Genomic DNA, 17,593 nt, shown 5'->3' on the forward strand with positions numbered 1-17,593 from the left:
AGGGACGAGACGCCATCGACAAATGTAGGCTTGCCTACATGAGGTCCGAGTCCTCTCTGGCACCACATGTAGTAACTGAAAAATACCAAATGAGAAATCTAGTGGATATATATCCAGGCCATGAGGCTCAATGAAACAATTGTGGGGGTGCATGAAGCAACTCAATTATTTAAGGAAAACTTTGTTGAGAGGTTCTTATGTGCAGAATAAGATACTTTGCAGGCAAACACGCCAGTGTCTTGGCACTCTAAAACCTGGCCATACTCAACCCTTAACTCTAGGAGCTCCCAAAGCCAAACAAAAGTTAGAGCTGCCCAGTACTCATTGTGTGTTACTGGGAGAGACACCATGTCAGCATCACTCGCTAGAGCTGGCCTTGCGACTGAGTTCCAGCATTCTTTGGGATGGCTAGGGAGTCCTGACCATTGGAGGCAGAGGAGAGGAAGGGGGAGACGTTCTCTGACATTCCGTCTTATTTCCTCTCTTGTTCAAATAAATGGATATAGATTTGCTCCAGCCGTGTGGGTGTGTGTCACCGGACAAGGCAGGTCCTGCCAGCGCAAAATTCTGTGATTCTGGATTGTGGGGAATTTGTCCCATAGGCCTCTTCATGTCCGAGATATCACCTGCACCCCAGGTGAAGCCTGAAGCAAGGCCTAGAAGCATCAATATTATTGGTTAACAGTCTCACCAACTGCCAAATGCCTCAGGAGGAAGAGTCCTGCGATAGCAGCCCTGAACTTTGAGACAGAGTTAGAAGATATTGTAGGAGTTTTCCTTGGTCAACACCTTGATCGGGACCACATGAAAGCTAGATTCCTGGAACCTCCTCCTTTTCTCTAGACAGTAGTACCAGGTCAGGAATTTCACAGTGAACCTTCTATTGAAGCAAAAGCTTCACTGGCAAGTCAGGTTATGGTTCTAATGAAGGAGACCATTGAAGTAAGGATTGGGAGGTTTAAGGAGCCTCACTTGGCTCTTCAATGTCCTCCTGGGCCATGACCCTCCAAAATCCATGCTTTGCCAACAGAGGTAGACTGTGGTGGGGGAGAAGCCACCTGGTCATTTCCAGGTTCTGAATGTTCCTTCAGAGCTATTTTAAATTTTGTTTCATTTTGGAGATATGGAGTTGCTTTTCAGCTGTCTCTGCTCCAGCTCTAAGGAAAAAGGATGAAGGGAGAAACTCAGCAAGTTTAGAGGGGAGACAGCTGCAATACATTCATGGGCATTAGCAAAGGCAGAAACGGAGCAGGAAGGCCAGTGGGAGCCGCCTAAGAGAAAAAGAACTTGTGTGCAGACCAGTTTTGGACAGTTTCACAGCTCAGTTTGGAGAAGTGTAGACAGACCCTGAGAGTGGGAGTCAGACTGTCCCCCAGAGACAACAGTTGGCCTTGACACTGGCTGGCTATGAAACTATTACAAGTAAGCAGGTGTTTCTTGGGGGACTTTGTGGATGAGAGTCATGGAATAACCTGGACTTTCAGTGCCCCCACCGAGCTATCATCTTGGTTTCAGACCATTTAGTTTAAAGGATCAAAGGGAAAGTGGAGCTGAAAGATCATCTTGACATACTAGAACATAGATGTTTCCTGTGGACTGGGGAAAGATTAACAGACATACTGGGAATTGGGAGATTCGAAGGCATTGTGTGCGTTCTCAGCCTCTGAGCTCTTTGATAAAGTCCCCCCCCCTCTCAGAATCAGAGGGCAGTACAGAAGGAACAAAACCAAGAGATGACAAAGCATAGTACTCATCTTATGAAAGATAAGAAAATGCTGAAAGTGGGTCCTGACCTTCCATAGGGCAGATGTGGTAGCTGGCTGACCAGGACAGAGGGACACAAGATCTGTGCCTGCTGGATTCAGTTGAAGAAAATAGAAACTTGTCTTGTGCTAGCTGATGTGAGTATTTCAACCAAGGCATCATGACTATTTTCTTATCCAATAATTACAAATGTACATTGAATCTGTTTGAAACGAGAGGTTTGGTGAATAGATGAGTTGGACTGTGGAGCAAGAACTTTGGGCCACTTATCCAGGAATGCTTAGAAATACTATTTGGCAGTGCTCAGGAACTCAGAAATCTGCCTCAGGGACTGCATAGAGCCAAAGTCTGCCAGGGAGAGATGAGATGTGAGTTCAGAGTCTTTGTCATGGTCAAGACATGAAGTGTCAGGAAAGTGTGTGTCTTTGAGGAAAGGCATCTCTCAGACTGGGGCTGGGACCTGAGCGTTATCTCGACTCTGTTTACTGCAGTGAACTGAACTTCAGAGACTTAAGGTGAAGGAGGATGTATAGGGAAGTAGACACAGGCTTTATGCATGGGTCTCTTCTCAGCCAATAATCAGGTCACTCAGGCCTGGAGGCCCCGGTTACTCCACTATCATAAACCTAGGACCAAGAACAGGTGATGTCTAGGCCTGAGTCAGTACTTTACCACCCCTCATCTCCTGGTTCTGATCTGGATGCCTTTGTAACCCATCATCACTCCCAGTGACAGCCCACAACTGAAACTGGAAAAGAGGGGACAGTCTCTTGAGCAAAAAGGCCAGTATCTCAACCTACTACAGCCATACATGGCCACCACCAGAAACACCTGGTCACATTCCATCAGGTGGTCTAGAGATGCAACATATATGTAAACAGCTTCAGGACCAGCTGTAGCAGGCACCATCTCAGAACAAGGTAGATTTAGAGAAATAGAAAAGGATCTAAGAGATACATATCCTGGGTAGGAGAGGGAGGGGGATCTATCTATTAGGCACCTATCTGCAATCAGCTCCATCTCTACCTCTTCCCTTCCTTCCCTCTCTTGTTTTTAACAATATAAAATACTTTATTATTTCATAATGAATTAATTATAAACAATTTGTGTTTATTTGATTTCTATTCAAGAGAATTACTATATATATAGTAAATATAGGCACAGAGTTATTTATTTTAGCAAGCTGAAAAAGAAGTTTATTCTGCTAGCTGAGGTTCAAGTGTCATCCAACCAGTGGAGTTAGCAAGGACCCAGAAGCAAAATCTCAGCTAGTTTATAGAGGCATTACAAGCATTAACAAGAACAAGCATTTCCTTGGTTAATGAAATAGATCAACCTTCACAGTATACATGATTGGCCTATATCTTTCATCACATACATAATTGGCTTATATCATTTTGATACTTTGAATCAGATGAATCAGAGATAAGATTAAACATCAATGCTAAGAAATAATGCCCTTTCCTCATTTTTAAGGACTCCTAAATGCAATCAAGCTGGCAAACGAGTAGGTCGAGGCCCAACTCAATATAGTCAGACAGCAACAAAGCCTGAAGAGCAGCAGAAAGGGAGACAGAGCCAGAGAGACAGGAAGGAGCAGAGAATGGCTGCTTGGAAAAGAATAGAGACCATGTGCGGAGGTTTGCATGGTGGTAGGAACTGTGAAATAAACCTGGCTGACTCCTGGGGCCAGAGAGATAGCATGGAGGTAAAGCATTTGCCTTGCATGCAGAAGGATGGTGCTTCGAATCCAGGTATCCCATATGGTCCCCTGAGCCTACCGGGGGCGATTTCTGAGTGTAGAACCAGGAGTAGCCCCTGAGAATTGCCAGGGTGACCCCCCCCCAAAAAAAAGCTGCCTGACTTCTGGAACTTTATCTGAGTTCTTTTTGAGTTTCTCTGCTGTATACCCTGCAGCTTTCAGACCCTTGGGCTTAAGGGGCAGTAGGAGCCAGGCCTAGCTGAGAATGGCCTCACCATCTTCACACCAACATTAGGACACTTCCATTAATATATTTAAAAAAATACCCAGCCATTTCCTTGTAACAGTGCGCAGAGAAGGTGCAGCTGGACCAGCAGATGGTGCTGCAGAAGCAGCTCTTGACTGGTTGTAGTGGAGGGATTCAGAACAATACAGAAATAGAGCAAATAGTGAATAGCTGAGAGAAACCAAAGAAAGAGAAAGGCCATGGGCTCTTTTCCTGTGGCCTAACCATTGCTCACATTTAGGTCTCCTCGAACTAGAGAGGAGGAGAGTCAGATGCTCCAATTCCAGGTAAACATAATGCTGATTCCAGAGAGTTCAGGGTCCCCAGGCTCATGAGCTGAAGCACTAACAGGTCCTGCTGAAGAACAATTCTGCTCCACCTCCCTGAGTTGTCTGATCCCTGGGGCTCCCAACAGCAAAGGAGATAGTAGTGTAGGAGGCAGTGGGAACAGTGAGAATGGTGGGAAAGAGGGAAAGAGCATCAAGAAACTGAATTGGCCAGGAGCCCTGACAAAGAGGCTCTAATGAGCCACACAAGTCTCTGTGGCCCCTGGGACACACCATCTCCTATCTTGTTTATTCTCCTGCAATTTTCTCAACTTCCAATTTACTTGACTCCAATTAATGGGATGCAGAGATGGTGGGAGTGTGGGTTAGGGTTAGGGGGGCCAGTTCACCATCCCTCAGACCGTTGAAGGACCGGACTATAGTGAAAATAAAAACTATGAACAAATTCCTAAGCACACTGCATATATCTTATTTTGAAGTGAAAAACAAAATGGGAACAAATACAATATGTGGCCCATGGGCCGTCGTTTGAAGAGCCCCGGTCTAGAGTAACCATCGATCAACAAGGCATGCCATGAGAAATGACCAAAGCAAAGACTGAAAAAGACAAAACACGTGACAGAGGCAGAAGTCAGAATTGGCCTCCTTTGCCTCATGCCAATTTTGAGAGGGCTTTTTTGCCCCTAAAGACACTGCTGAAGAAGTTGCAAATCCAGAAAGAACACTACCTTGAGCACATAAACATGCTGTCTGAGTCCAACAAGATATTTGGCCACAGATTCCAAGTGGCCTGAGAGCAGGTTAACTTTGATCTGCGTGTGCCTAATCTGGGGAGTTGCTGGTGGATTCATTCAGCAAATAATGCTAAAGAGTGATGATTTTTGGTGCTCAGGAGTGCAGATTCCAGCCCTGAAATTGAAGAAGTAAATTCTGCTCAGGAGGATGGAGCCATTTGCCAACCTCAGCCTCAGAAGGGGTGGAGCCATTTGCCACCCTCAGCCTCTTTAAAACTCAAGAACCCCGTGAAGGGCTTGTCTTTCCCAAGGACATATCAAAGGTTCATCTTTTCCTAGATCTTACCCACAGAAGGAAGTCAAAACCTGAGAGATGGCAGAAGTGAGTCTAGAGGATGTGAACTTGCATCTGAAAACGACCTCTAAGCAGTCTCTGGAGCAGGATAATAAAGCCACTAAGAATGGAGTGGAATTCCCATTGGGAACATCACCTGGCATGAACTATCAGCCAGATTGGGCTAAGTTCCATTTTCAAGTTTTACCTCCTTGTTTATCACACCCATGGAACATACCCTCTCAAAATCACTGTAATCTCCCCTAGCCTTGTTCTTTCTCTCTCCTGCTGCCTAAGTTCTGCTCACATTCCTCTTCATCCTTGTCTACCTTTCCCTTTTCCCCTCATCCCTTCTCTCCTCCTCTTGAAATATACTGAAGAATGGACAACAGAAACAAGTGAATACCACCACCCAGGATTAGCTTGAGGATCTAAACAACGATATTGGGTCTCATTCCCTGCTGTGCATATGAGTATATAGTGAGTCCTCCACAACCTTCCATCAAGGGGGAAGAATTGATCAGGGGGAACAGTTGTACTTCGAACTAGGCAGGTTTGTCAATGAATACGACACAACTTTGGGACAAAGTACCCCCAAGGAAGTCCAAAACTGTGTCATGACAGGATGCAGTCACTGCTCCTCAAACTATGGCTCAGGGAAAAGACTGAGTGGAAAATGCCTCGAATTCCTGTGCTCAGCCATATTTCCTCCTTCCTGGCAGCATTGCTGTATGTGGAACTGCAGGATGAAGGCAGTTTCTGGTCGAAGAGATTGCATGGAGGTAGGGTGTTTGCCTTGCATGTAGAAGGATGGTGGTTTAAATGCTGACTTCCCATATGGTCCCCTGAACCGTCCAGGAGCGATTTCTGAGCATAGAGCCAAGAGTGACCCCTGAGCGCTGACGGGTGTGATCCAAAAACAAACAAACAAACAAAAAAGGCAGTTTCTGGAGGGAAAAGGTACCAGTATTTTTGCTAAACATAGCGAAACATAGGAGCTTTCCTGAATCTGGTCACCTACCTGCAACTATTCCCTAAGATGGAAGCTGCTATAGCAGTCGATGTTGTTGAAATTGAGTCCTGGACCAGCTGCAGCAGGAGCAAACTCAGAACAAGGTAGATGTGGAAAAAGTCTAAGACTGAGGAACAGCCTGCTCAGAGACCTTGGCTGTGGGCTCTGGGCAGGCAGATGTCATTCCCTATCTCCTTTCTGCCTCCTTTCTCTCTTTTCTAGAAACTTCTATAAGATTTTAAGATGAAAAATGAGCGCCTCCAGGCTCAGTTGATACATTCAGCTAAAACCAGAAAAAATTGAACAGGGTATCGGAAAATCTACATTTATAGGCTGGGCAACTGGGCTTCACGGTCCTGTGCAGACTGCTTCACCACTCTTGCTAAACTGTGACCCTGAGGGTCCCCCACAACTAATGACACGAAAGGATAGGTGTGTTGTGTATTTTTTTTAATATTGTTTTTGCCTGTCATCCCACCTAGAATTTAAGGTGGGGGCGATTAAGGAAAGAATAAAATACCTTATTTGGGAGGCATAAGGGTCTTTTTGTTGGTTACAGAACTCTCATCTTTCACTTGAAGAGGTTTTCTTTTTTCTTTTTTCTTTTTTTCTTTTTTTCTTTTTTTGGTTTTTGGGCCACACCCGGCGGTGCTCAGGGGTTACTCCTGGCTCTCTACTCAGAAATAGCTCTTGGCAGGCACGGGGGACCATATGGGACACCGGGATTCGAACCAACCACCTTTGGTCCTGGATCGGCTGCTTGCAAGGCAAACGCCGCTGTGCTATCTCTCCGGGCCCTTGAAGAGGTTTCCTAAAGGAATCAACCTTCAACTGAACAATCTGGCCTTGAAAAGATCCAAGAATAGGTTTCCTGGGCATGTTAGCCTCTTGCCTTAGATTTTCTGGAATTATTTGTTTCTTTTTACTGTTGTTTTTAAAGTGAAATGCTTGGCTTAATGTCATATGTTGACTTTGGGGTTCATATTTAAATAGTAAAGGCAAAGTTTGATTATTATCCCACAGATTTTGTGTATCAACTGCTTTAGATAGACTGATTAATTCCTTAGATGGCTTTAAAGGAATACAATTTTTTCCATCAATATATTATTTTTGTTCCCTGTAGTTGTACCAGCATTTTCTTTATTAGCCATGTTTGCTTTAGGTTTTGCAACTTTGGTCTCTTCTTGGACTCGAGCCTTAGATGTTATCACACTCTGGTGTTGCCTGGGCAATAGCTGGTTTTCTTGTTTGCATGCAGAAAGGGTTTTTCTTTTTAAGAGATGTTCTGTATGTTTTTGTCTTCTTTGCTCTTTGAAGGCGGACTGCGTCCTGTGGTTCGAGGGCAGCTGCAGATCCCGGGGCACTTCAGGGACGCTCATTTCCCGACGGGAAATTTGCAGCCAAAGTGACAACTCAGAGGGCTAGAACTATACTCTAGCGCTTCCCTTGCCTACTGCTAAACCAGCTTAGATACACACCTTGGATCCCCAGTATTTGTTACGAAGCCCCAAACACTACCAGGAATAATTTCTGAATGCAGATCCAGAATAACCCCCAAGCATTACTGGATGTGGACCCCAGACAAGGAACAAACAAAACAAAAAGTAGTAATTCCAGAAAACAGAGACAGCTGAAACAATTAGGATAGTGGAGTGTACACCCAGAAACTTGAGTCTCCCAGAAACACAGCGGCCAAGAGGACTCGTTCAGAGAGTCCCCTTATCTGTGCCCCTAGGACTTCCTCTCCTCAACTCATCGTTCCTTCTTCATGAAGACTCTTAACTCTCATCTTTCCCCTGACATCCATGGACCAGACTGCATCCCACTTTCTTAAATACACATGTACCCATTGAGGACTCAGAAGGGAGTGTCCTTTCATGGCACTGCCACAAGTTCATCCCATCCTACCTCTTCTGCAGCCTGCATCTGTTTGTTTGTTTTTTGGGATCACATCCGGCAGTGCTCAGGTGTTACTCCTGGCTCCACGCTCAGAAACTGCTCCTGGCAGGCTCAGGGGACCATATGGGACGCCGGGATTCAAACCAATGGCTTCTGCATGAAAGGCAAATGCCTTACCTCCATGCTATCTCTCTGGCCCCGCAGCCTGCATTCTGCACCTTGACCTTAGTCAACTGTCATTGGTTCTCAAACTATGGCCTGCAGGCCACATATTGTATTTGTATCTGTTTTGTTTCTTCATTGCAAAATAAGATATATGCAGTGTGAATAAGAATTCGTTCACAAGTTTTGTTTTTACTATAGTCAGACCCTCCAATGGTCTGAGGAACAGTGAACTGGACCCCTGGGAGAGAGCAGACAGGCTAGCACTCAAAGAGAAAGTAGAGAACTTGAGTCTGGGCAGAGCAGAACAGGCTCGCAGCTCTGGCTGGAGCAAGGTGCTGCAATTTCAGGGACCAAGAGGCAGACTATCCCCCAGAAAAGACATGGTTCTGAATGGTTCAGTCAGTCCCAATCTTAGTTCCATGTTTGATTTGTATTGCTTTTTCAACAGATTGGATGAAGATTATCATCCCCAAATAACATTCATCTATCCCCAGAAACTTTGTTATTTCAGGATCTTCTGATGCCTCAGGAAAAGGGAGAAAAGACTATGTAGGGTCACTGAGTCACCCAGGTTCTACATGAGAAAAGGCCAAAGGAAAGACAATATGTCCTGAGGCTTGCCAGATGCAGAGGAGGGCCTGGCAGAAGCCCTCCCTAGCCCAAGTAAAGAGAGAACTTTCTGGCAGCTCAAGAGACAGCTGAAGCAGCTGGACATGCAGAGACCAGTGCCTTCTGCACATGACTCTACTGTTCCCATGTCCCACATGTGTTTTGCTATTGTTTGTGCAGTAGGCCTGAGAGCAGGTCAGCTGAGAACTTGGTACCCACTATAATGCTTGTTGCATGCCACAAAGGAGGGAAGAGGGCTCAGGGCAGAGGGACTCCTGTAATGCCTTCCTTGGAATGTCTCCTGCATTGCCTGCTTTTGTGAGATGCAGAAAAGGAGACTGGAAACATATGTGGCTTTGCTTGTCTACAGCTCTGGAGTATAAACAAAAAAATATCGTGTTCTGGAAACAGGATTCCGTGTGAGACAGTAGGTATGACACTGCTGCTGTCCATAACTGACAGTTGCCTTATGGGATACGTCCTGCCTTCAGGCGCTCGACAAGGAAGGGTAACCAAAGAGTGTGTTTGGAGCGGTCAGGTCTGTCAAAAAAGGGGGTGCCTCTACAGAGTCTCAGTCCTGGTTATCCTTTGCCAGGGCTCTGCATGATCTGTAGGTGAGCCACACCTGAAGCTGCTTTGTGATCCCTGGGCCCATCCTGGAGAGGCACAGAGAGCTGAGCTCTCCGCAGTCTGACCGAAGTTAGGGGTGGACCTGTCCACTGTTCCTTGACCCCTGCCTGCTGTGGCTCCAGCAGACTGTTTTTGAGGGCCACACCTGAAGCTGATTTGTGAGCCCTGGTTCCATCTTGGAGAGGCACAGATTGCTGAGGCCTCTGGAGTCTGACTGAAGGTAGGGGTGGACCTGTCCACCATTCCTTGACACCTGCCTGTTGTGGCTCCATCAGACTGTTTTTGGGGCCACACCTGAAGCTGCTTTGTGAGCCCTGGGTCCATCTGGGAGAAGCCCAGAGAGCTGAGCTCTCTGGAATCGAACTGAAGGTAGGGTGGACCTATCCACCGTTCCTTGACCCTTGCCTGTATCAGCTTCATCGAAGTTTTTCAGGGCCACACCTGAAGCTGCTTTGTGATCCCTGGGTCCAACCAAAAAGATCATAGTGGGAAAAAATATATATTAGTGCGGCTGCTCCACTTCGTTCTGTTGCCACGCACTTATTATATAGTACATACCCCATATCAATAAACAGAAATACAGTTAAAGGGTGATAATGAGGAAACAACGAAGGACAACTGCATGCGTGGAGTATGATGATGGCAGCTCTGATGAGCCAAAAAGTGCCAACTACCTGGTCGACCTCTCAGAAAGGGAGTTGAGTGGAGATATGGATGATGTTCATGGAACTCAAGGGGAGCATAGATCGATCTGAACAGACCACAAATATGGAAATTAGAAAACTCCAAACTGAAGTAATGGGACTGAAAAATGCTGTAGAGTTAATGCAAAACTCTATGGAAAGCCTCTCCTGTAGAGTAACAGAAGCTGAAGTCAGAATTAGTCAGCTAGATGATAATAGGCATAATAACTCTATACAACAAAAGAGATTTGTAAAGAACCCCAAAGAAATTATGAACAGATGAAAATAGAAATGTTGTTTAAATTCAACAGAAATAACAAAAGAACCATTGGAGTCCCAGAAACACAGGAGGACAATCCCTAGGAAGAATCAAAAATCAAGGACATCATTACAAAGAATCTCCCAGAGATAACGACTTTATGCAACCAAATCCTGCATGCCCAAAGAGTACCAGCTAAAAGAGATCCAAAGAAAAGCACCCCAAGACACATCTTAGTCACCATGACAAATCCCACGGACAGGTTATAATGCTGAAAGCAGCAAGATCCAAAAGAGAAATTACATTCAAAGGAACATCCTTAAGATTTACAACAGACATGTCACAAGAAACGCTCAAGGCCAGAAGACAGTGGTGGGATATAGTGACAAGACTGAATGAAATGGAGGCTTCACCTAGAATAATGTACCCTGCTCGACCTAAGTATTTTTATTATAAAAATGGGACCCAGAATTTTTATTATGAAAATATTTTAGTATATAAAGGGTTTGAAGTTGAGAGAGCTTATTTGTGTGTGAAGTAAAAGTTTTATTTATAGAAACATGAATGAGTGGTGCTGGAGAGATAGTCAGCAGGGCTCTTGCCTTGCACACATGGCCAGCCCTAGGTTAAATTCCCAAAACATATAAGATTCCACGAGCCCCATAGAATATGATCCCTGAGTGCAAATGTAGAAACTCTGGGCTGAACACAGTGGGTGTGACTCCAAAACAAAAATTAAATGAAGCAGAAGGAAGAGAAAGCACATGTCTCAGGTAAGGGATAGGAAAATATCTGAGAGAAATATACATTTTTTGAAAAAGGGGGTGTGAATGAGGGTTTGGTATATTCTTTCCTTTATGTTGTTTGTTTTTGGAACACACCTGGTGATACTCAGGGGATACTTCTGGCTCTTGACATCCTGGGGGACCCTTTGATATGCTAGGATTAAATCTTGGTCGGCCACATACAAGGCAAACTCCCTAAGCATTGTGTATACCTCAGACCCTAATTCTTTTCATTTAAAATAATAAAATGCAAATGTGTTCTTTAATATAAAATTGTATTCTAGTGCTTTCTTCTAGGAGCTCATATGCTAATATTAGAAAAATAAGAAAATTAGTGTGATCCGTGCACAAAAATGACAATTAAATTTATGAACCAATCCAAAAAGTTCCTTTAAGAATGTTTTAGAGGGGTCCTCAAGCATGCCCCTCACACATGGCTGCCCTCACACATACTTCTCTCACACACTGCTCACACATACCTCTTTCACACACACACACACACACACACATACACACCTCATACACACCCCTCACACATGGGTGATGCACCAAATTCTCACACACACATACCCTCTCCACACAGACACCTCACATGAAATATTGGTCCTTTGGAATAATAATAGAAAATAGTAGAATATTTACTGGAATAAATAGTAGAATATATACTGGTATGCTTGAATTCTGATATTTTTCAATTTTGGAATATTAAGTTGTTAAAATATTGGTATGTTAGAATAATGTATGATTTCACATAAAAATATATTAATAATTATATGTTGGGACATTACATTAATGGAATATATGGATGTTGGAATAGAAAAATGTTAGGATGTTAGAATATTGGAAAATTGGGATGTTAGAACACTGCGATGTTGGAATCTTGAAATAATTGAGGTGATGGAATATTGGGGTGATAGAATATTAGAATTTTGCAGTTTAATATTGGAGGTTATTGGTATGGTAAAATGATGGTAGTTGTCAATGTGCATTGGTGAAGAAATGGATTTGGGACCTTGTATGAATTTCAATCATGATATAGCTTGTATCTGTATTTCAGAATGATTGAGTTAAAATGGTTAACTTAAAAATATATACTACAAACATAATTCAGTTTTTCAGGGCGGCAAGATGTGGATTACAAGATTCCATGGCTTATTGATGGATGGAAGCAGATATTGAATTAGGTGACTGTATTAGAATATTGCAAAAACGAAGAGATAGCACAGCGGCGTTTGCCTTGCAAGCAGCCGATCCGGGACCAAAGGTGGTTGGTTCGAATCCCGGTGTCCCATATGGTCCCCCGTGCCTGCCAGGAGCTATTTCTGAGCAGACAGCCAGGAGAAACCCCTGAGCACCGCCGGGTGTGGCCCAAAAACAAAGAAAAAAAATATTTCATAATGAAATATATTGTTAGTAACATTGAAAACATTGTGCCAATATAAAAATGGAAAAACTTAAGTAGTCACATCTATGTTCATGCTTCGTACAATATCCAGGACATGAAACAATTCAACTGTTCAGCAACAGATGAATGGACAGAGTTAGTAAATTTTAGCATATGTACACCATATTCATAAGTACAGAGTTTTAAGAAAAGATTCTAACTTTAAGATTACTACAATTTAGAATAAATTGAAAGGTTTTATGTTAGGCAAGTGAGTCAGAGGAGAAGGTCAGGTATGCAACACTTCTCAACTGTGGTACATAAAGGAAACAGGGGACACCCATCAATCACAGCATTGTCGGAGGCCGGAGAGATAGCATACAGATAAGGCATTTGCCTTGCATGCAGAAGGTCAGTGGTTCGAATCCTGGCATCCCATCTGGTCTCTTGAGTCTGCCAGGAGCGATTTCTGAGCATCGAGCCAGGAGTAACCCCTGAGCACTGCCGGGTGTGACCCAACCCCCCCCCCAAAAAAAAACCGCAGCATGGTCCTTGGAGAACGAAATTTGTACTGCCAAGTAGTAAGAGGTTGATGGGTGAATGAGGAGGGAGACTACAGGTGGCACAGACAAGAGTGTGAGAAAATCTGGGACACATTGGAAGGGTCAAGTTGTGTATGAATTAACTCCCTGATGGAGACATTATTGTACCCATGTTAGATACATATAATGTAAAATAAATGTGGTGGACAAAATCAGGTCGCTATGCTCAAGCCCTCTCAGACTGGCAGCATTTCATAGGTAGCAGGAGTTGTGAGGGTGACAGTGCTGGGAACCAAGAAAGGATCATTCATGCAGAGCATGAATGGCCCCAGGCGATGCTCAGGACACACCAATCTAAGTTCCAGCCCAGAAGTAGGTGCAGAGTCTGGAATTTCCTAATATTAAAGAAAACACTTTGAAATAGGCACATGTGAAGGACATTGTGCATGGTCTCTGCGTTGTTTCTCAATAATTTATTCTACTGGAGAATTTAATATAAAATGTCATATAAACTAAATGTGGTAGATGAGGTCAGGTCATAATACTCACAGCACTTATAGACTGACAGCATTTCTTCAGTAACAAGAGTTGTGGGGATGACAGAACTGGAATTCAGACAGTATCCTCCCTGCAAGGCAGGTCTGGGCTCCATGGGGCGCTCGGCCCACCAGTCCAGGCACCTAGAGTATATGCAGAGCCTGTAGCATCTGCTCAAGTCCTGGATTCCCTGTTTTCCAAGAAAATCCTCTCCAATAGGCATCCAGGGAGGACATAGTACATGGTCTCCTGACTTGTTTCCCAGTATGTTATTCTATTGCAAAATGTAATGTTCAAATAAATTTATGAAAACCTTTATATCATGGCTGCTATTTTTAGAAAATTCAAAGTAAAGAGCACATTATATTTTGACTTAGAATTAACCCAAATTTTAAACACACTGGTTGCAAAATATCTCAAATCAAATGTCTATGTCAAAGCACAGAGAAACACAGGGATCTATGGCATTCAGAGGGTTCTCTATGAAAGCAGGTCCTGTCAGCCTAGAGTGTCTTTGAGAGTAACATTTCCTGCACAGCGTCCAAGAACAAGATAGAGTCTCATGTTCTCAAGCCATCGGCCATGGAAATTTCAAAGGGAAAAACCCAAGTGGTACAGTCACTTCTTGAGTTGGGCAGATTATTTTCTCTTTAATAAATAAGCAAGTAAGTTGAAATCTGTTGAACAGAGATCAATTTATACTAAAAGGCATTACAAAATGAACAAACTCTTCCATTCAGTCTCCTGAGAGCCAAGTCCTCAGCATGCACTGTAAACGGAGAATCCTCCTTCAGCTCTCAGTGGCCACAGGTAAGGGTCCCAGTCCCTGGACTAAGAAGAGAACTGGTCCAGTCAAGGGAGTCCTTCCACTCCTGTCTCACAGGTGTGCACTCACAGGTGCAGCTAGTGCAGTCTGGGTTTGAGGTGAGAAAACCTGGGATATCAGTGAAGATCTGCAAGGCATCTGGATACAGCTTCACTAGCTACTGGATTTACTGGGTGCAGCAGATCCCTGGACAATGGTTTGAGTGAAGTTATAAACCTTGTAATGATAACAGTCTATGCACCGAAGTTCCAGGGGCAGAGTCACCTTCACTGCAGTCAAGTTCACCATCACAGCCCACGTGGAATGGAAAAAACTGAAACCTGAGGACACGGACATGTATTATTGTGCAAGAGACACCGTATGACAACCCACATCCTGAGTGTGTCAGAAACCCGAGGGAACAGAAGCTGTGCTGGATGAGGAGATGACAGTGATGCGGATGCTTCCTGACATCTTCCTGCAGAGTTAGGTCTATGGCACGGAATGGGACTTACAGATCCGGTTTCAGTTGAGAGACACTTTCAGTATGTCCCTTTGTCTTTCTACAATAACCAACATGAAAAAGCTTTTTCCTAGAACACATGTATTCATTCACTTTTGTTAATTTTGGGGGACACACCAGTGATGGTAAGGATCATTCCTGGCTCTGCACTCAGGAGTTACTCCTAAGGAGCTTCTCAGGATTCCATATGGGATGCAGTGTGTAACTCCACCCTGGATTTAGGTGTAGCTACCTGAGACCCACCCGTTTTTGGGAGGGGTCTTGGGAACTGGATATTAGGTGTAACCTTACCTGCAAGACCCCTCCCATTCCAGGGAGTGGTCTTGGAAGGTTATATAAAGCCTTAGACCCAGGGGATTAGGGTCTTTGCCCTTTTGGCCTTTGGCGGGCTTTGCCTCTTTTGGTCTTTGACCAGCATGGAGGTCAAAGGAAGATGGCTGAAAGGAGTTAAGATGCAGGGCCAAGAATAACTAGTGCTTGAAAGGTTATGAGTAGGCCACACACATGTGGTGGATAGGGATGAATAAAGCTGATGCTTCCTGATGCCTGTCTCTGGATGAGTCTGATTCTGCCGTTCACCTAACCTGGGACCCGCCAGCTGAATGGGGGTTGCGGAGCCACGTGGCCTGGGATGGCAGAGAAAGATTCCTCCATCCATCGCCATCAAGATCTATCTTTAATTATTTGATTCTTCAATTGGCGCTCGAACTGTGATTTGAAACCTGGACCCAAGAAAACAGCAATGATGGTGAAATTTCTGCTTTTAAGTTTCATTTTGGCTTTTTTCAGTTGCATTGAGTCCAAAACCTTGGGCTACCATGTGAAGCCATTTTCAAATATGGCTGACACCCCTTCTGGGGGCACATGGGCAACTGAAACAAGGGAGGTGGAAGCTTGCATCACCTCCATCCCAGGCCCAGGCCCAAAACTGAAACTTTGTTACAATAAACAAAAACCTCAGCCTCCTCAAAGACTGATTAAAAGCCTAGATTGGAAATGGAGGAGAAAAAAGACTGTATTGAAAGTGGACTGATTTTCTGAGAACAACCTTCAGCTTGAATTTGGATTTTGACTTTGGAAATTTCGGACTGGACTTTTAAAATTCTGAACATCCAGATGTGCCCTGCAAAGAAGCAGCAGCCAAAACTATCAACAGAAAATGCCCGTTCTGCAGGCAGCTACAATCAGCAGAGAACGTGCATCCTGCAGCAAAGAAGCTGCGAAAAGCTCCTATCAGCCCAGAAGCACAATGCCTGGGGCTCTGCTTTGCTCAGCTCTGCTCCAGAAAAGCGGCAAGCCTGGAATCCGCCCTCCAGATCACAAAGGTGAAACAGCACAATCGAACCGGCTGCGAACCTGCAACCACAAGGTCAATAGCAGCGCGAGTAAACCATCTGCGGGACCTGGGACTATGGAAGGTAGCCACGTGGTGAGATCAGCGTGGGACACACCAGCATCTGGACTTATGGTTTTAGGTGTAGGGACTAAGCGGGTAGTCATATATTTTACTCATAGTTGGTGATGGGATAAGTTTTAGTTAGTGGTTTAAAAAAAAGGAAGTAATAACAGTTTAGCCCATTTAAAGGTCTAATTTCTAACTGCCTGCATCTTTGTCTTAATTAAGTCATTTTCTTTATAATTTAAATGTGTTGTTTTCCATAGTTAATATTTTCGATTGCAAAATGTTTTACTGTGTGTATTTTAACGTACTTAGCCTGTTTTTAAAATGCATGTTATGCATATATGCTGTAGTACTTGTGTGTAGGGTAGGTTAATAGGAACAGAATGTTCCCCCAATATAGTTTAAAAGTATAGGAACATGAACGTTCCGGAATAGTGCTTGGTAGAAAAGCATTAAGAGAATATTAAGTTACAGGTGTAACTTAAAAAGTTACAAAAAAGTGAATCATGTTCTTGTTTCACAATATCAAAAATGTTCCTACTGATGAGAGAACATTATCTAGCCCCCCCCAGGGAACATTGCCTATGTGTTGGATAGGATGGCCCCAAAACAATTCCTGTTGTCTCAGTAAGCACATAATGAACAAAATTTTCCTCCCAGGCCAATGCAGAACACAGAAGCAGAGGCCACTTGCAAGGCAGACACACTCCCTGCTATGCTTTCTGTCTGGCCCACTCAGAACTAATTTTTCTTTGTAGTCTTAAACCATTGATGAGTGAACCCAGCACAAAGCTAATGTGGACTTTGTCAAGCTCTTTGTGATGACCCTCTCAACTTGTCTTGCCTTTTCTAACTGCTGGTTTAGTACCTGAAAACAAAGTGTATTCCTTCCACCCATGTGGCCACATTCAAACAGTTTCACTCAACTTATCCTTTTATTTTAATAACCTATTTATGCATCATAGTTACAAATCTTAGTTTGGTATCTCCTGTAAATGTACACCATCTTTCATTATTGCAACTTTCCTGCTACCAATGTCCCCTGTTTTCCTATCATCCCTCCCTTCCTGTCTCTGGACAGACATTCTGCTTCTCTTGATATTGTGTCATTGCAGTAGTCAGTCAGTGAGTTAGTTCTGTAACTGCACTCACTGCTCTTTGTTGCAAGTTTCAAAAGATATGCTGGTTCTCCTGGCCTTCCTGTCTATTGTCTCTGGACAATACCATCTATTATTTTTCTTATCTCGCACA

At 43.9% G+C, this 17,593-nt stretch overlaps 1 protein-coding gene across 1 annotated transcript in view; it reads left to right on the top strand.

Moving 5' to 3' along the window:
* The first annotated feature begins 10,018 nt into the window (after positions 1 to 10,018).
* The window catches only part of LOC126013624 (histone-lysine N-methyltransferase PRDM9-like), a 33,363-nt gene continuing 25,788 nt past the window's right edge, over positions 10,019 to 17,593 (top strand). Inside the window, exons 1-3 of the mRNA XM_049776726.1 lie at positions 10,019 to 10,141; positions 14,671 to 14,774; positions 16,057 to 16,358. Of these exons, the coding sequence (XP_049632683.1) occupies positions 10,019 to 10,141; positions 14,671 to 14,774; positions 16,057 to 16,358 (529 nt within the window). The remainder of the gene's footprint in view (positions 10,142 to 14,670; positions 14,775 to 16,056; positions 16,359 to 17,593) is intronic.

This window comes from Suncus etruscus, chromosome 7 (genome assembly GCF_024139225.1).
Source record: "Suncus etruscus isolate mSunEtr1 chromosome 7, mSunEtr1.pri.cur, whole genome shotgun sequence".
Lineage (NCBI taxonomy): Eukaryota > Metazoa > Chordata > Mammalia > Eulipotyphla > Soricidae > Suncus > Suncus etruscus.